Below are 20,122 nucleotides of genomic sequence, written 5' to 3' on the forward strand. Positions count from 1 at the left end.
ACAAAAATGCTGAAATTCGACTTATACAGTGTTTTTGCTTATTAAACTTGATGAATTCTCTCCTCTTGACTGTAGAATAGTGTGTAAAGCAAAGCACAATACATTGCTATGTGTAGAAGCAAAGATATACGCGATTTCACAATGTGTTCCTAGAACAGCTGTGAGCAACTTTTTTACACAATGTTAACAACACATTTGAAGCTCAATATTTCATGGGCTGAAGCGGGGAAGATAGAAAACGTGTGCCCTGTAAAGGCGAAGTCTGTGGCATTAACAGGAAGGGAGAAAAAGTACTTTCTACCCATTTTTAGGTTCAGCGGTAAAATGGCAAGTTTCTATGGAACTGCATCTCGGCTTGTGACTGTGGTTTTCCCGGTCACACAAAAATGCTGAAATTCGACTTATACAGTGTTTTTGCTTATTAAACTTGATGAATTCTCTCCTCTTGACTGTAGAATAGTGTGTAAAGCAAAGCACAATACATTGCTATGTGTAGAAGCAAAGATATACGCGATTTCACAATGTGTTCCTAGAACAGCTGTGAGCAACATTTTTACACCACGTTAACAACACATTTGAAGCTCAATATTTCATGGGCTGAAGCGGGGAAGATAGAAAACGTGTGCCCTGTAAAGGCGAAGTCTGTGGCATTAACAGGAAGGGAGAAAAAGTACTTTCTACCCATTTTTAGGTTCAGCGGTAAAATGGCAAGTTTCTATGGAACTGCATCTCGGCTTGTGACTGTGGTTTTCCCGGTCACACAAAAATGCTGAAATTCGACTTATACAGTGTTTTTGCTTATTAAACTTGATGAATTCTCTCCTCTTGACTGTAGAATAGTGTGTAAAGCAAAGCACAATACATTCCTATGTGTAGAAGAAAAGATATACGCGATTTCACAATGTGTTCCTAGAACAGCTGTGAGCAACTTTTTTACACAAAGTTAACAACACATTTGAAGCTCAATATTTCATGGGCTGAAGCGGGGAAGATAGAAAACGTGTGCCCTGTAAAGGCGAAGTCTGTGGCATTAACAGGAAGGGAGAAAAAGTACTTTCTACCCATTTTTAGGTTCAGCGGTAAAATGGCAAGTTTCTATGGAACTGCATCTCGTCTTGTGACTGTGGTTTTCCCGGTCACACAAAAATGCTGAAATTCGACTTATACAGTGTTTTTGCTTATTAAACTTGATGAATTCTCTCCTCTTGACTGTAGAATAGTGTGTAAAGCAAAGCACAATACATTCCTATGTGTTGAAGCAAAGATATACGCGATTTCACAATGTGTTCCTAGAACAGCTGTGAGCAACTTTTTTACACAATGTTAACAACACATTTGAAGCTCAATATTTCATGGGCTGAAGCGGGGAAGATAGAAAACGTGTGCCCTGTAAAGGCGAAGTCTGTGGCATTAACAGGAAGGGAGAAAAAGTACTTTCTACCCATTTTTAGGTTCAGCGGTAAAATGGCAAGTTTCTATGGAACTGCATCTCGGCTTGTGACTGTGGTTTTCCCGGTCACACAAAAATGCTGAAATTCGACTTATACAGTGTTTTTGCTTATTAAACTTGATGAATTCTCTCCTCTTGACTGTAGAATAGTGTGTAAAGCAAAGCACAATACATTCCTATGTGTAGAAGCAAAGATATACGCGATTTCACAATGTGTTCCCAAAACAGCTGTGAGCAACTTTTTTACACAACGTTAACAACACATTTGAAGCTCAATATTTCATGGGCTGAAGCGGGGAAGATAGAAAACGTGTGCCCTGTAAAGGCGAAGTCTGTGGCATTAACAGGAAGGGAGAAAAAGTACTTTCTACCCATTTTTAGGTTCAGCGGTAAAATGGCAAGTTTCTATGGAACTGCATCTCGGCTTGTGACTGTGGTTTTCCCGGTCACACAAAAATGCTGAAATTCGACTTATACAGTGTTTTTGCTTATTAAACTTGATGAATTCTCTCCTCTTGACTGTAGAATAGTGTGTAAAGCAAAGCACAATACATTCCTATGTGTAGAAGAAAAGATATACGCGATTTCACAATGTGTTCCTAGAACAGCTGTGAGCAACTTTTTTACACCACGTTAACAACACATTTGAAGCTCAATATTTCATGGGCTGAAGCGGGGAAGATAGAAAACGTGTGCCCTGTAAAGGCGAAGTCTGTGGCATTAACAGGAAGGGAGAAAAAGTACTTTCTACCCATTTTTAGGTTCAGCGGTAAAATGGCAAGTTTCTATGGAACTGCATCTCGGCTTGTGACTGTGGTTTTCCCGGTCACACAAAAATGCTGAAATTCGACTTATACAGTGTTTTTGCTTATTAAACTTGATGAATTCTCTCCTCTTGACTGTAGAATAGTGTGTAAAGCAAAGCACAATACATTCCTATGTGTAGAAGAAAAGATATACGCGATTTCACAATGTGTTCCTAGAATAGCTGTGAGCAACTTTTTTACACAAAGTTAACAACACATTTGAAGCTCAATATTTCATGGGCTGAAGCGGGGAAGATAGAAAACGTGTGCCCTGTAAAGGCGAAGTCTGTGGCATTAACAGGAAGGGAGAAAAAGTACTTTCTACCCATTTTTAGGTTCAGCGGTAAAATGGCAAGTTTCTATGGAACTGCATCTCGTCTTGTGACTGTGGTTTTCCCGGTCACACAAAAATGCTGAAATTCGACTTATACAGTGTTTTTGCTTATTAAACTTGATGAATTCTCTCCTCTTGACTGTAGAATAGTGTGTAAAGCAAAGCACAATACATTCCTATGTGTAGAAGCAAAGATATACGCGATTTCACAATGTGTTCCTAGAACAGCTGTGAGCAACTTTTTTACACAATGTTAACAACACATTTGAAGCTCAATATTTCATGGGCTGAAGCGGGCAAGATAGAAAACGTGTGCCCTGTAAAGGCGAAGTCTGTGGCATTAACAGGAAGGGAGAAAAAGTACTTTCTACCCATTTTTAGGTTCAGCGGTAAAATGGCAAGTTTCTATGGAACTGCATCTCGTCTTGTGACTGTGGTTTTCCCGGTCACACAAAAATGCTGAAATTCGACTTATACAGTGTTTTTGCTTATTAAACTTGATGAATTCTCATCTCTTGACTGTAGAATAGTGTGTAAAGCAAAGCACAATACATTGCTATGTGTAGAAGCAAAGATATACGCGATTTCACAATGTGTTCCTAGAACAGCTGTGAGCAACTTTTTTACACCACGTTAACAACACATTTGAAGCTCAATATTTCATGGGCTGAAGCGGGGAAGATAGAAAACGTGTGCCCTGTAAAGGCGAAGTCTGTGGCATTAACAAGAAGGGAGAAAAAGTACTTTCTACCTATTTTTAGGTTCAGCGGTAAAATGGCAAGTTTCTATGGAACTGCATCTCGTCTTGTGACTGTGGTTTTCCCGGTCACACAAAAATGCTGAAATTCGACTTATACAGTGTTTTTGCTTATTAAACTTGATGAATTCTCATCTCTTGACTGTAGAATAGTGTGTAAAGCAATACATTCCTATGTGTAGAAGCAAAGATATACGCGATTTCACAATGTGTTCCTAGAACAGCTGTGAGCAACTTTTTTACACCACGTTAACAACACATTTGAAGCTCAATATTTCATGGGCTGAAGCGGGGAAGATAGAAAACGTGTGCCCTGTAAAGGCGAAGTCTGTGGCATTAACAGGAAGGGAGAAAAAGTACTTTCTACCCATTTTTAGGTTCAGCGGTAAAATGGCAAGTTTCTATGGAACTGCATCTCGGCTTGTGACTGTGGTTTTCCCGGTCACACAAAAATGCTGAAATTCGACTTATACAGTGTTTTTGCTTATTAAACTTGATGAATTCTCTCCTCTTGACTGTAGAATAGTGTGTAAAGCAAAGCACAATACATTCCTATGTGTAGAAGCAAAGATATACGCGATTTCACAATGTGTTCCTAGAACAGCTGTGAGCAACTTTTTTACACAATGTTAACAACACATTTGAAGCTCAATATTTCATGGGCTGAAGCGGGGAAGATAGAAAACGTGTGCCCTGTAAAGGCGAAGTCTGTGGCATTAACAGGAAGGGAGAAAAAGTACTTTCTACCCATTTTTAGGTTCAGCGGTAAAATGGCAAGTTTCTATGGAACTGCATCTCGTCTTGTGACTGTGGTTTTCCCGGTCACACAAAAATGCTGAAATTCGACTTATACAGTGTTTTTGCTTATTAAACTTGATGAATTCTCATCTCTTGACTGTAGAATAGTGTGTAAAGCAAAGCACAATACATTGCTATGTGTAGAAGCAAAGATATACGCGATTTCACAATGTGTTCCTAGAACAGCTGTGAGCAACTTTTTTACACCACGTTAACAACACATTTGAAGCTCAATATTTCATGGGCTGAAGCGGGGAAGATAGAAAACGTGTGCCCTGTAAAGGCGAAGTCTGTGGCATTAACAAGAAGGGAGAAAAAGTACTTTCTACCCATTTTTAGGTTCAGCGGTAAAATGGCAAGTTTCTATGGAACTGCATCTCGGCTTGTGACTGTGGTTTTCCCGGTCACACAAAAATGCTGAAATTCGACTTATACAGTGTTTTTGCTTATTAAACTTGATGAATTCTCTCCTCTTGACTGTAGAATAGTGTGTAAAGCAAAGCACAATACATTGCTATGTGTAGAAGCAAAGATATACGCGATTTCACAATGTGTTCCTAGAACAGCTGTGAGCAACTTTTTTACACAATGTTAACAACACATTTGAAGCTCAATATTTCATGGGCTGAAGCGGGGAAGATAGAAAACGTGTGCCCTGTAAAGGCGAAGTCTGTGGCATTAACAGGAAGGGAGAAAAAGTACTTTCTACCCATTTTTAGGTTCAGCGGTAAAATGGCAAGTTTCTATGGAACTGCATCTCGGCTTGTGACTGTGGTTTTCCCGGTCACACAAAAATGCTGAAATTCGACTTATACAGTGTTTTTGCTTATTAAACTTGATGAATTCTCTCCTCTTGACTGTAGAATAGTGTGTAAAGCAAAGCACAATACATTGCTATGTGTAGAAGCAAAGATATACGCGATTTCACAATGTGTTCCTAGAACAGCTGTGAGCAACTTTTTTACACCACGTTAACAACACATTTGAAGCTCAATATTTCATGGGCTGAAGCGGGGAAGATAGAAAACGTGTGCCCTGTAAAGGCGAAGTCTGTGGCATTAACAGGAAGGGAGAAAAAGTACTTTCTACCCATTTTTAGGTTCAGCGGTAAAATGGCAAGTTTCTATGGAACTGCATCTCGGCTTGTGACTGTGGTTTTCCCGGTCACACAAAAATGCTGAAATTCGACTTATACAGTGTTTTTGCTTATTAAACTTGATGAATTCTCTCCTCTTGACTGTAGAATAGTGTGTAAAGCAAAGCACAATACATTCCTATGTGTAGAAGAAAAGATATACGCGATTTCACAATGTGTTCCTAGAACAGCTGTGAGCAACTTTTTTACACAAAGTTAACAACACATTTGAAGCTCAATATTTCATGGGCTGAAGCGGGGAAGATAGAAAACGTGTGCCCTGTAAAGGCGAAGTCTGTGGCATTAACAGGAAGGGAGAAAAAGTACTTTCTACCCATTTTTAGGTTCAGCGGTAAAATGGCAAGTTTCTATGGAACTGCATCTCGTCTTGTGACTGTGGTTTTCCCGGTCACACAAAAATGCTGAAATTCGACTTATACAGTGTTTTTGCTTATTAAACTTGATGAATTCTCTCCTCTTGACTGTAGAATAGTGTGTAAAGCAAAGCACAATACATTCCTATGTGTTGAAGCAAAGATATACGCGATTTCACAATGTGTTCCTAGAACAGCTGTGAGCAACTTTTTTACACAATGTTAACAACACATTTGAAGCTCAATATTTCATGGGCTGAAGCGGGGAAGATAGAAAACGTGTGCCCTGTAAAGGCGAAGTCTGTGGCATTAACAGGAAGGGAGAAAAAGTACTTTCTACCCATTTTTAGGTTCAGCGGTAAAATGGCAAGTTTCTATGGAACTGCATCTCGGCTTGTGACTGTGGTTTTCCCGGTCACACAAAAATGCTGAAATTCGACTTATACAGTGTTTTTGCTTATTAAACTTGATGAATTCTCTCCTCTTGACTGTAGAATAGTGTGTAAAGCAAAGCACAATACATTGCTATGTGTAGAAGCAAAGATATACGCGATTTCACAATGTGTTCCTAGAACAGCTGTGAGCAACTTTTTTACACCACGTTAACAACACATTTGAAGCTCAATATTTCATGGGCTGAAGCGGGGAAGATAGAAAACGTGTGCCCTGTAAAGGCGAAGTCTGTGGCATTAACAGGAAGGGAGAAAAAGTACTTTCTACCCATTTTTAGGTTCAGCGGTAAAATGGCAAGTTTCTATGGAACTGCATCTCGGCTTGTGACTGTGGTTTTCCCGGTCACACAAAAATGCTGAAATTCGACTTATACAGTGTTTTTGCTTATTAAACTTGATGAATTCTCTCCTCTTGACTGTAGAATAGTGTGTAAAGCAAAGCACAATACATTCCTATGTGTAGAAGAAAAGATATACGCGATTTCACAATGTGTTCCTAGAACAGCTGTGAGCAACTTTTTTACACAAAGTTAACAACACATTTGAAGCTCAATATTTCATGGGCTGAAGCGGGGAAGATAGAAAACGTGTGCCCTGTAAAGGCGAAGTCTGTGGCATTAACAGGAAGGGAGAAAAAGTACTTTCTACCCATTTTTAGGTTCAGCGGTAAAATGGCAAGTTTCTATGGAACTGCATCTCGTCTTGTGACTGTGGTTTTCCCGGTCACACAAAAATGCTGAAATTCGACTTATACAGTGTTTTTGCTTATTAAACTTGATGAATTCTCTCCTCTTGACTGTAGAATAGTGTGTAAAGCAAAGCACAATACATTCCTATGTGTTGAAGCAAAGATATACGCGATTTCACAATGTGTTCCTAGAACAGCTGTGAGCAACTTTTTTACACAATGTTAACAACACATTTGAAGCTCAATATTTCATGGGCTGAAGCGGGGAAGATAGAAAACGTGTGCCCTGTAAAGGCGAAGTCTGTGGCATTAACAGGAAGGGAGAAAAAGTACTTTCTACCCATTTTTAGGTTCAGCGGTAAAATGGCAAGTTTCTATGGAACTGCATCTCGGCTTGTGACTGTGGTTTTCCCGGTCACACAAAAATGCTGAAATTCGACTTATACAGTGTTTTTGCTTATTAAACTTGATGAATTCTCTCCTCTTGACTGTAGAATAGTGTGTAAAGCAAAGCACAATACATTCCTATGTGTAGAAGCAAAGATATACGCGATTTCACAATGTGTTCCCAAAACAGCTGTGAGCAACTTTTTTACACAACGTTAACAACACATTTGAAGCTCAATATTTCATGGGCTGAAGCGGGGAAGATAGAAAACGTGTGCCCTGTAAAGGCGAAGTCTGTGGCATTAACAGGAAGGGAGAAAAAGTACTTTCTACCCATTTTTAGGTTCAGCGGTAAAATGGCAAGTTTCTATGGAACTGCATCTCGTCTTGTGACTGTGGTTTTCCCGGTCACACAAAAATGCTGAAATTCGACTTATACAGTGTTTTTGCTTATTAAACTTGATGAATTCTCTCCTCTTGACTGTAGAATAGTGTGTAAAGCAAAGCACAATACATTCCTATGTGTAGAAGAAAAGATATACGCGATTTCACAATGTGTTCCTAGAACAGCTGTGAGCAACTTTTTTACACCACGTTAACAACACATTTGAAGCTCAATATTTCATGGGCTGAAGCGGGGAAGATAGAAAACGTGTGCCCTGTAAAGGCGAAGTCTGTGGCATTAACAGGAAGGGAGAAAAAGTACTTTCTACCCATTTTTAGGTTCAGCGGTAAAATGGCAAGTTTCTATGGAACTGCATCTCGGCTTGTGACTGTGGTTTTCCCGGTCACACAAAAATGCTGAAATTCGACTTATACAGTGTTTTTGCTTATTAAACTTGATGAATTCTCTCCTCTTGACTGTAGAATAGTGTGTAAAGCAAAGCACAATACATTCCTATGTGTAGAAGAAAAGATATACGCGATTTCACAATGTGTTCCTAGAATAGCTGTGAGCAACTTTTTTACACAAAGTTAACAACACATTTGAAGCTCAATATTTCATGGGCTGAAGCGGGGAAGATAGAAAACGTGTGCCCTGTAAAGGCGAAGTCTGTGGCATTAACAGGAAGGGAGAAAAAGTACTTTCTACCCATTTTTAGGTTCAGCGGTAAAATGGCAAGTTTCTATGGAACTGCATCTCGTCTTGTGACTGTGGTTTTCCCGGTCACACAAAAATGCTGAAATTCGACTTATACAGTGTTTTTGCTTATTAAACTTGATGAATTCTCATCTCTTGACTGTAGAATAGTGTGTAAAGCAAAGCACAATACATTCCTATGTGTAGAAGCAAAGATATACGCGATTTCACAATGTGTTCCTAGAACAGCTGTGAGCAACTTTTTTACACCACGTTAACAACACATTTGAAGCTCAATATTTCATGGGCTGAAGCGGGCAAGATAGAAAACGTGTGCCCTGTAAAGGCGAAGTCTGTGGCATTAACAGGAAGGGAGAAAAAGTACTTTCTACCCATTTTTAGGTTCAGCGGTAAAATGGCAAGTTTCTATGGAACTGCATCTCGTCTTGTGACTGTGGTTTTCCCGGTCACACAAAAATGCTGAAATTCGACTTATACAGTGTTTTTGCTTATTAAACTTGATGAATTCTCATCTCTTGACTGTAGAATAGTGTGTAAAGCAAAGCACAATACATTGCTATGTGTAGAAGCAAAGATATACGCGATTTCACAATGTGTTCCTAGAACAGCTGTGAGCAACTTTTTTACACCACGTTAACAACACATTTGAAGCTCAATATTTCATGGGCTGAAGCGGGGAAGATAGAAAACGTGTGCCCTGTAAAGGCGAAGTCTGTGGCATTAACAAGAAGGGAGAAAAAGTACTTTCTACCTATTTTTAGGTTCAGCGGTAAAATGGCAAGTTTCTATGGAACTGCATCTCGGCTTGTGACTGTGGTTTTCCCGGTCACACAAAAATGCTGAAATTCGACTTATACAGTGTTTTTGCTTATTAAACTTGATGAATTCTCATCTCTTGACTGTAGAATAGTGTGTAAAGCAAAGCACAATACACTGCTATTTGTAGAAGCAAAGATATATGCGATTTCACAATGTGTTCCTAGAACAGCTGTGAGCAACTTTTTTACACCACGTTAACAACACATTTGAAGCTCAATATTTCATGGTCTGAAGCGGGGAAGATAGAAAACGTGTGCCCTGTAAAGGCGAAGTCTGTGACATTAACAGGAAGGGAGAAAAAGTACTTTCTACCCATTTTTAGGTTCAGCGGTAAAATGGCAAGTTTCTATGGAACTGCATCTCGGCTTGTGACTGTGGTTTTCCCGGTCACACAAAAATGCTGAAATTCGACTTATACAGTGTTTTTGCTTATTAAACTTGATGAATTCTCTCCTCTTGACTGTAGAATAGTGTGTAAAGCAAAGCACAATACATTGCTATGTGTAGAAGCAAAGATATACGCGATTTCACAATGTGTTCCTAGAACAGCTGTGAGCAACTTTTTTACACAATGTTAACAACACATTTGAAGCTCAATATTTCATGGGCTGAAGCGGGGAAGATAGAAAACGTGTGCCCTGTAAAGGCGAAGTCTGTGGCATTAACAGGAAGGGAGAAAAAGTACTTTCTACCCATTTTTAGGTTCAGCGGTAAAATGGCAAGTTTCTATGGAACTGCATCTCGGCTTGTGACTGTGGTTTTCCCGGTCACACAAAAATGCTGAAATTCGACTTATACAGTGTTTTTGCTTATTAAACTTGATGAATTCTCTCCTCTTGACTGTAGAATAGTGTGTAAAGCAAAGCACAATACATTGCTATGTGTAGAAGCAAAGATATACGCGATTTCACAATGTGTTCCTAGAACAGCTGTGAGCAACTTTTTTACACCACGTTAACAACACATTTGAAGCTCAATATTTCATGGGCTGAAGCGGGGAAGATAGAAAACGTGTGCCCTGTAAAGGCGAAGTCTGTGGCATTAACAGGAAGGGAGAAAAAGTACTTTCTACCCATTTTTAGGTTCAGCGGTAAAATGGCAAGTTTCTATGGAACTGCATCTCGGCTTGTGACTGTGGTTTTCCCGGTCACACAAAAATGCTGAAATTCGACTTATACAGTGTTTTTGCTTATTAAACTTGATGAATTCTCTCCTCTTGACTGTAGAATAGTGTGTAAAGCAAAGCATAATACATTCCTATGTGTAGAAGAAAAGATATACGCGATTTCACAATGTGTTCCTAGAACAGCTGTGAGCAACTTTTTTACACAAAGTTAACAACACATTTGAAGCTCAATATTTCATGGGCTGAAGCGGGGAAGATAGAAAACGTGTGCCCTGTAAAGGCGAAGTCTGTGGCATTAACAGGAAGGGAGAAAAAGTACTTTCTACCCATTTTTAGGTTCAGCGGTAAAATGGCAAGTTTCTATGGAACTGCATCTCGTCTTGTGACTGTGGTTTTCCCGGTCACACAAAAATGCTGAAATTCGACTTATACAGTGTTTTTGCTTATTAAACTTGATGAATTCTCTCCTCTTGACTGTAGAATAGTGTGTAAAGCAAAGCACAATACATTCCTATGTGTTGAAGCAAAGATATACGCGATTTCACAATGTGTTCCTAGAACAGCTGTGAGCAACTTTTTTACACAATGTTAACAACACATTTGAAGCTCAATATTTCATGGGCTGAAGCGGGGAAGATAGAAAACGTGTGCCCTGTAAAGGCGAAGTCTGTGGCATTAACAGGAAGGGAGAAAAAGTACTTTCTACCCATTTTTAGGTTCAGCGGTAAAATGGCAAGTTTCTATGGAACTGCATCTCGGCTTGTGACTGTGGTTTTCCCGGTCACACAAAAATGCTGAAATTCGACTTATACAGTGTTTTTGCTTATTAAACTTGATGAATTCTCTCCTCTTGACTGTAGAATAGTGTGTAAAGCAAAGCACAATACATTCCTATGTGTAGAAGCAAAGATATACGCGATTTCACAATGTGTTCCCAAAACAGCTGTGAGCAACTTTTTTACACCACGTTAACAACACATTTGAAGCTCAATATTTCATGGGCTGAAGCGGGGAAGATAGAAAACGTGTGCCCTGTAAAGGCGAAGTCTGTGGCATTAACAGGAAGGGAGAAAAAGTACTTTCTACCCATTTTTAGGTTCAGCGGTAAAATGGCAAGTTTCTATGGAACTGCATCTCGGCTTGTGACTGTGGTTTTCCCGGTCACACAAAAATGCTGAAATTCGACTTATACAGTGTTTTTGCTTATTAAACTTGATAAATTCTCTCCTCTTGACTGTAGAATAGTGTGTAAAGCAAAGCACAATACATTCCTATGTGTAGAAGCAAAGATATACGCGATTTCACAATGTGTTCCTAGAACAGCTGTGAGCAACTTTTTTACACCACGTTAACAACACATTTGAAGCTCAATATTTCATGGGCTGAAGCGGGGAAGATAGAAAACGTGTGCCCTGTACCGACTTCAAATTCCTCTCGCCCCCCGATCCCTCCTGATACTCAAAGGGGATCCTGAATCCTTCCTTAAACCCCTCTCGTAATAAGCTAGCTGCCCGTCTATTGGGGTATTTTTCCAGCCAAGGCGCCATTGCCTCTGCTGAAACTGGCGTTCCCGCCTTCCTGAACAGCCTGCTGTCCTGCTCCCTTGAAACCCTTACTATCTTTCTTAAAGCACTTTGATTTGGGATGCTGACCCCCGCACCCAGCGCAAGTATGTTGGAATCTACATACAATTCTCAAAATTGCATCTTGACTCGTTGTAACGCCAACATACCCCCGACTGCTTCCCACCTGCACGCCCTCTCCCTGATGTGCGCACCTGAAAATGCTCCCGCCAGACCCCTTTGAGGCTATTTGACCCACGAAAGGACGACCCCCCGTTTTTCTGAAACGCTTTTCTAATCGTATCCTGATACTTAAAAAGCGCCGAGCATAAATGCGGATCCTTTTCCCCCGCAACGCCCGCCAAAATCCCAAATGCCTGCGACCAATTACTGAACTTGCGAGGAAAAAGACGCTTTTCCACATCCTCCTTTTTAGCCTCCCCCTTTTTTTTTCCGGATTTAGCTACCGCTTCATTGTAACCCGGAAGCAATGACAAAATCTCAACGTAATCACCCGCCCAAATCTTTTCCTTTACTTCCTTTGACAAATGCACGCCTAAGGAACGTGATATGGTCGTACATGAGTCCCCATAGGCCGCATTCGGCAGCCTTTTTGAACCTGCCAATGGCCTTCCGAGCCCTGTCCCCTGCCCAGCACCTGAATTCACCACCGGATGCTCACCTAACAAACTAACAACTGTCGTTAAATCAGCTCCTTGTCCCGCCACCTGCACCGGCAATGCTGTGGCCGATGCCAACGCATCTTGAATAACTTTCGGCACTGTGCTAAGGGTACAACCTGCTGTACTCTCCCCACCCAAAGACACCTGAGCCAACTCTCCACCCACTGTTCCACGGTTGCTCCCCCCATCAAGCACTGAATCTGACCCCCCCTGCCGCTCACTTGACTTGCATGCCTCCACTGCTTGCTTAGTGGATAATAACGTTGTCATCGGCAATAAAGCTAACTGAACGCCCTTAACCACCGCACTAATCATTCTTGCCTCGGCATCGCCCGCTAACCCCAACTCCAACACCTGTGGCCCAGGGGAGCTAACAATGCCCGGCAAGGTAACGCCCTTATTTCCCAAACAAGCAACTCTTTTTCGCTTACCCTTCGATGCCCCAGTCCCCGGCGGTGTTTTGAACCGCCTGTCGGGACCTGCCCCAAGACCCTTGTCCTCTAAGCCTCTGACAGCAAGCTCAACCCGAGGCCCGGACCGCTTGCGAGCCGTGGACGACGTACCAGCGCCACGAAGCGAGGTCGACCGCGTCCCGGCCGTTCCAGATTTACCTGTAAATGAGGAAGCAAATATTAAACCCCCAATTAAGCTAACCTTTATTCCTGAATAAACGCTTATTTTTATTTATTTTTTAAAAGGACCAATCCTTTACCTACGTTCTCTTCTAGGCTGGGACCAAACCCCCCAACCTCTATTTTTTTTTTTTTTTTTTTATTACCAACTATCCTTTTCTAGCTTTCCTTTCACCAGTAACCGGCTATGGCGAGCATGTCGGCCCTCTCCCAAAATCCCCCCCTTTTTTTTTTTTTTAGGGGAGAAATGGAATACTTAGCCACCTACTGCTCGCCTCCATCCATGCTTTTTTTTTTTTTTTTTTTATATAAGGTTGGGACCCATGTCCCACCCCTGTTTTTCCAGGGACCCATGTCCCACCCTTGTTTTTTTTTTTTATTTATTTTTTTTTTCTCAGGGACCCATGTCCCACCCTTGTTTTTTCCAGGGACCCATGTCCCACCCTTGCTTTTTCCAGGGACCCATGTCCCACACCGGTTTTTGTGGGGACCCATGTCCAACACTTGTTTTTGTGGGGACCCATGTCCCACACCTGTTTTTGTGGAGACCCATGTCCCACCCCTGTTTTTTCCAGGGGCCCATGTCCCACACCTGTTTTTGTGGGGACCCATGTCCAACACTTGTTTTTTGTGGGGACCCATGTCGCACACCTGTTTTTGTGGAGACCCATGTCCCACCCCTGTTTTTCCAGGGACCCAATGTCCCACACCTGTTCATGTGGGAACCCATCTCCCAGGCTCCTCCCAAAAGTCACCCAGCCTTCAACCAAATAGGCTGTGATTTCCAAAAACTCCGCCATGACATACCCTTCTGCACCACCAACGCTTCCCGTGCTCCGTAACTAGGACCCCCTTCATCACTTGATGATGGCCACGCCTCAGCGCAGGTAGCATGGGAACCACCCTGTCCTCTCGCGTTTCCACGACTGCCCAAACTTCCTTGATCACTTCCAGCTTTCAGCACTAGTGCACACATCTGCTTCTGAAACCATCCTTCCTCATGGTTGTGCGCCTCCGCCAAAAGCTGCATTGTGCTGACCTGAAAGGACATCGCTACTAGCGCTGAATTTATCCAATGGCTCGTCAAACACTGGTTTAATTCCACCACCTAAATCCTGCCAGCAAACTACTCTTGAACTCTTGCCTGGCCGATCTTTCCACGAAAACCAGTTCACTTGAATAGACTTAGAACCGCTCTAAAGCTTTTTTTTTTTTTTAAGTATGGTGTCACCCACGACACGAAAAACCTTAGAATTGGCTTCCATTAACCACAACCAAGACCAACCTCAAAAGGCGTTTTGTTTTTTTAAACCTTTTTTTTTTTTTAATATATATTTTTAATTATTTATTTAATTATTATTATTTTTTTAAATGGACAGCCCCTGTTTAAAAGAGTGGAAGAAAAAAGGGGGGGAAGGAAAAGGGCCAATATCTCCCCAAGGAGGAGGGAGGAGGGGGGGCAAAAGCCCACCATTCCAGCCAAACCACGAACAGCCCCCTCCCCCAGACGTAATAACAGCCTTGCCCCCAGCCCCCCCCCAAAAAAACCACCCCCTGATCATCGTCAGGAGGCGGAACCACATGACACTCGTGTATGCAAAGACCTCCCTTGCCATTAGCCCAACCGCACGGCTAAGCGTGGGCTGGGCGAGCCTCTCTTCCCCCCCCCAGCCACACAAGCGGCCACAATAGGAGGACAGGAACAGGGCTCGCAAACGGCGCCAAGCAAAAACCTCCTCCACGCCGATGCGCCTTCCTACACGCATCAGCCCCAGGTAGGAGTCACTCTCCTCATCCTTCTCCCTCCTCCCCCCGCCGCTGCTACCAATAAAACAGCGCGATAACGAAAGGCAGGACAAAAACCTATCCCTACTCGCAATCCCCAACCTCCCCCCGAGCACCGGCAAAACCGGCAAAAACACATGGGGGGGGGGGGGGCGGAGGGTCCCTCACCACGAGGAAGGAAGGGAGGTCCCACGCAGGACAAAAAACAACAGCCTTACTTGCAATCCCCCCCCCCCCCCCCCCCCGGGCACTGGCAAAACCGGCAAAAACACACGGGGGGAGGCGGAGGGTCCCTCACCACGAGGAGGGAAGGGAAAATCCCTCACCCCGGGAGGGGGGCCCAAATCAAACCAATTTTAACCTACTAAACGCAGGAGAAGAGAGGAGAGTGTGTGAAACTGTTGAACGCCAAGGAACAAGTGACAGTTGCTTGTTCCTTGGCTCTATTTAAAAACTAACCGCCCCAACTGCCTTCCCTGATCGTGCACGCGACCAACAGCCTAGCTGGGGGGGGGGGGGGCGCACCCCCCGGTCAATAGCTGTAGCCACCCATGCGGGCTAGGCCAGCTCTATAACGGGTAATGAGGATATTACATTTAGATTTTTTTTTTTTAATACGTGGGGTTTATTGATTGTTATTCACATGTTCCAATGATAAAGGGGGTGACCCCCTTGCCAGGTGTGATTTGCCTTTTGTGTTGGCAAAACAGAGTGTAGAGTAGATTATTGATTTTATCTATGAAGCATGTTTATACAGTAGCTGAATATAGATTCCCAGTTCACCAGCGTGGCCTCAAATTCTCTCGCCTCACAATTCCATCATTTTAACTTGAGTATGGTTTAACCAGCATTTATCAGCTGGCTGTTCATAGGAGTTATCAAAAAGTCGAACGAAGATGCAATGCTGATACCTGAAATTTGTTTTAATGGGTGACATTATTTACCAGACATCCATATTCTGTAATTATTTCACTGTTTTTAGAATAAAGGTGTGATACTTTCGTTTTACTCCTTGTCAGGTGCATGCGATTGAAGATAATATTAATGTGTGCTGTGACAGCTACGTTATCTCCGGTAAGAAGGATAAAATATTACTCTGTCCCTAAAAAAAAAAAATACTAAATGAATTGGTTTGCAAGAATATATTTTCTTTCTGTTAAAGGTGAAGATGACAGTGGAAGCCATCCAGATACTACCAGCAATTCCGAACTGAAATCTTCTAATGTAAGTACTGTCACAGGAGACCAGAACTTTTACACCGGGATCACTAGCACCAAATAGGACAAGGTTGTTGAGTAAAATGAGGTTTATTCTGGCACGCCAGCAGACAAAACAAAGATGCACAAAGCAAGATACAATACCACCTGGGGAGTAGACTAGCCTCGCTAGGTGCAGGGGCCTGCTTCAAAAAGGCTTGCCCTGTCCGCTTCTCGTCCAGGATATCAGAGTGCTGATCACACAGCAGCCCCTCTAACGTATCTCCAGCTGGTCACAGTCAAGATCCAAACTCCTTCACAGAATGTCTCCCAGATAGATTCTCTGATCAGCAGTGCCTCTTATATAGCCCTCTGTTGCTATCCTTTACATGGGACGGGTTGCTGGCCAATCAGAGCAGACCTGATTGACCACTCTTTCCCACTCGCCAAATGTCTTTAACACCTCCACGTTCCCAGCCTTTGTCACAATACACATTTCTCTGAAGGAACCTCAGCTGATTAAATCACAGAGTCCCCTCTATAGAAATGTACACATGCAAATCACATTACAAGTCTGTCATCTTAGAAATGAGCACATACAGTCACCTAATCCAATTTACACTTTACAGGGCTGACTCCCAAATCACATCACAGAACAATGTTGATTCACTAAACTGGGGGCTTGCATTTACAGGGAATAAAGTGCTTTGATTTACATACATAGTGCATTATACTTTCCCTGTTCTCCCCCAGATATTAAAGTACATTTGGCCAAAATAAGCCTTACATAGGTGGCCAAGTTACATGGATTATGGGGTAGCTAGCTGGGCTTCATCCCAGTTTTGTGATGACAGCTACCCCATCCATCACAAGTACAGGTAGTCCTCGCTGTCCAACGTTTCACATTACAATGAATGGCATATCCAATGCTTTACAATGCAACCCTATGGGCCATTTTTCTACGCCGGAATGCGTTATCCAACGCTCACCACCACTGATTAACATGGGACTCACTTTACAACGTTTTCATTATCCAACGCTACTTCCAGAACGGATTCTGTTGGATAACCAAGGACTGCCTGTTATTTATTTGCTCCTGATAATGAATGCAACACGAAGGCCTCGGTCAGGGTGGCGCTGAGCGGGCGCTCACGCTGGCCGCGATGAAACACATTGCGACAATGTGTGGCCAGTGTGAGCAAGTGCATGAGCGGCGCCTACCTGCTTGCCAAAGCAAGCAAAATTGAATTTGTTCCTCGCACATCACGTGAGCTGTTTGCCCAATGAGGGCGAACCAGCTCTGTGACGTCATGGCCGCGCCCCCAGTGTGCGCATCTAGCCAGCCACAAATCTCCCAACCGAGCAGGGAGAGTGACGTCACCGCGCATGAGCGCCCGCTCCCTGCCTGGCCTCTGCCTAAGGCTTAATAAATTGTTTGCATGAGAATGTTTTGCTTTATTGTTCAGCCATTAACTACATTATTTAGGGTGCTTTTGTGTGTACCTCTGATGGGGAGGGAGCGTCCTTCTAATCATTCAATCTGACTACATCTGTCTGTCTTCAATGACAAAAACACTCTAACATGGAGTGAAATGAGTGTGGAGGTAATTGCAGCAGTTCAATGAACCAATCCCTATTAGTATTTATATTGACAGGAAACAAAAACAAAAAGAACTTACCCTGTTACTCTTCCGTCACTATGTATTAATGTTCCTTCATAGTTTTAAATGATTCAATGACTGTCATACATTTTTTAATAAACCAACAACTAGAATTTTTCAGAGATAATTGAGTGTACAGAGATTTACAAACCCCTGCATCTCTTTTTCATGTGCAGATGAAGATGCACAACTCTCTCAGCGATTACCCTAAAAGGGTTCAGTTGTTGCTGCTCCCTCATTGGATACAGTGAAATTCATTATTAACTTATTACATTGTTTTGCTGGTGACTTAATTGCCTGATCTATTTTCTTATATATACGCTCCGCGCTGAGCCCCTGCATCCTCAATGAGGATGCCTTGAGAGGGGGCTCACGCGAGCGTCCGCAGGCATGCTGAGGCGCTGGATTTTTCAGCCGACAGCCAAGCTGTTTTTCAGAGCGCTGTCGGCTGAAAACAACCAATCAGCGCGGAGCAGCGTCAATGTCACGGCGCCGTGACGTTGACATTGGTGCGTCGCGGGCGATTGGCCCAGCGACGTCAATGCCCCGCCTCCCTCAGTCTCCCCCCGCCTCCGATCGCGCCCGCTGGCTCGCCTGCATGGGCATGAAATCGCGCAGATTTCAGCAGGCGAGCCTCAGCGTCAGCGCGGTCCAGCCCTGCTTCCCCTTCTATGGACCCAGCCTTAGGCTTGGATTTGAACCAGGGATGGTGGCTATTTTGTCCGATGTGGAATGTGTTGCTTACAAAAACAGGAAGTCCATCTTCAGTTTGGAGGCAAACTGACCACCAGAATTTCCCACGTTTGCGCAATGTAACCATTTATTTAAAATTCGTTTTTGAGAGACGGGCTTTTTTTCTGTTTCAATTTTGTTGTTGCAATTAGTTAATACAAAGAAGTGAGATTTTAGCTCAGGGGACGGGTTTAAAGCTGCAGTTCAAGCAATATCCTACGTGTATGTTTGTTTTAATAAATCAGTTCTGTACAATGAGAAAATACTTGTAGCCCTTTTTTTTTTTTTAACAATTTTTTAAAGACATTTTTAATGTATTATAATGTAACAAGCATTTTTGTTTCTATAGCAACCATTTACAAAGTCACACACACTTCCTCTTCTGAAACGCTCTGGCATACCCCTTTTGCCCTCTCTAGCAGTACACCAATTGTATCTAGTGGCTGCCTGGTCACATGATCTTTCCCACAGAACTTTGCATCTTGGGGAATCTTCTGCTGCCCTAATGGTGATGTAAAGAACCCCCAAAACCAAATCTTCAGCGATTAATTACAGGAGAAACAATCGATCTGCAGCTTAGCTAATCACTTGTCAGTGTGCAGATTTTATTGATGCACATATTAAATGAAAAAATAAATACATTAAAAAAAAACGGCAGCCTGAACTGCAGATTTAAGTAAATCATTCCATTTATGTGACACCCCATACTTTTTGGATCAAGTTAAAGGTCTATTTTCCCGTGGGAGGTATCCACAAAATATCACTGCACAGTATGGTCTGTCCAAAATGAAATCGGAAGGTGGGTGCTGAATCCTCCCCTTCTTCCCTTTTTTTTTAAAAATTATATAAATATGCTTCATGATCTATTCTATACTATATATAGTGATATATATATATATATATATATATATATATATATATATATATTTTTTTTTTTTTAACAGGATCATGCTCCTTTAGTGCATTTTTCAGATCTGAAGCTTGGGAAAAAATATGTTGCAGATGTAGATATTATTGTTCACTTCAATGAAAGAGCAATTCCTAAAACATTGGCCGTAAGTATATATTTTTGAATCTTACATTTTAGAACCACTGCTCTGTACACATTGCAAGTTCTCTCCAAACAACTCTTCCACACACACATTTTCCATGATATCTCACTTTTTAGTCTCCTATTCCTCAACTTGCATCCAAAACCTCTGCCGGGTCCAAACATTTTCTACCTACCCTGGAACATCAAATTTGCCTTACCCTTCACATAAGGTGTCTGAAAAACGCCTTCCTTCGAAGAATGGTTTTCAACATCCTCCTGTTATGTTACTCTGCTTATTCCTGCCTCTACTGCAACACACATTAGCTCAGGGGTGGGCAACTCCAATCCTCATGGGCCACCAACAGGTCCGGTATTAAGGATATCCCTGCTTCAGCGCAGGTGGCAGTTTTTGACTGAGCCACCTGTGCTGACGCAGGAATATCATTAATACCAGACCTGTTGGTGGCCCTTGAGGACTGGAGTTTCCCACCCCTGTGCTAGATTCATAGTAGTCTTTACAACCACACCCATCTTTTGAAGTGAAACTTTAATGGCACCTAGTAAATTCTCATAGGACAAAATCTCCTTCACGGAGGCGAAAATGTGTAAC

General features: G+C 42.4%; 1 protein-coding gene across 1 annotated transcript; it reads right to left on the bottom strand.

Annotated features, from left to right (window-relative positions):
- Positions 1-12,181: 12,181 nt before the first annotated feature.
- On the bottom strand, positions 12,182-14,609 carry LOC142485319 (uncharacterized; the record flags this gene model as incomplete). The annotated part of the gene is made up of 2 exons (XM_075584369.1): positions 13,913-14,609; positions 12,182-13,084 (listed from the first exon to the last, which is right to left on the bottom strand). Coding segments are annotated over exons 1-2 (1,147 nt in total), but the record flags the coding sequence as incomplete, so codon positions are not given.
- Between the last annotated feature and the right edge of the window lie 5,513 nt (positions 14,610-20,122).

This window comes from Ascaphus truei, unplaced genomic scaffold, assembly GCF_040206685.1.
Source record: "Ascaphus truei isolate aAscTru1 unplaced genomic scaffold, aAscTru1.hap1 HAP1_SCAFFOLD_554, whole genome shotgun sequence".
NCBI classification, from domain to species: Eukaryota; Metazoa; Chordata; class Amphibia; order Anura; family Ascaphidae; genus Ascaphus; species Ascaphus truei.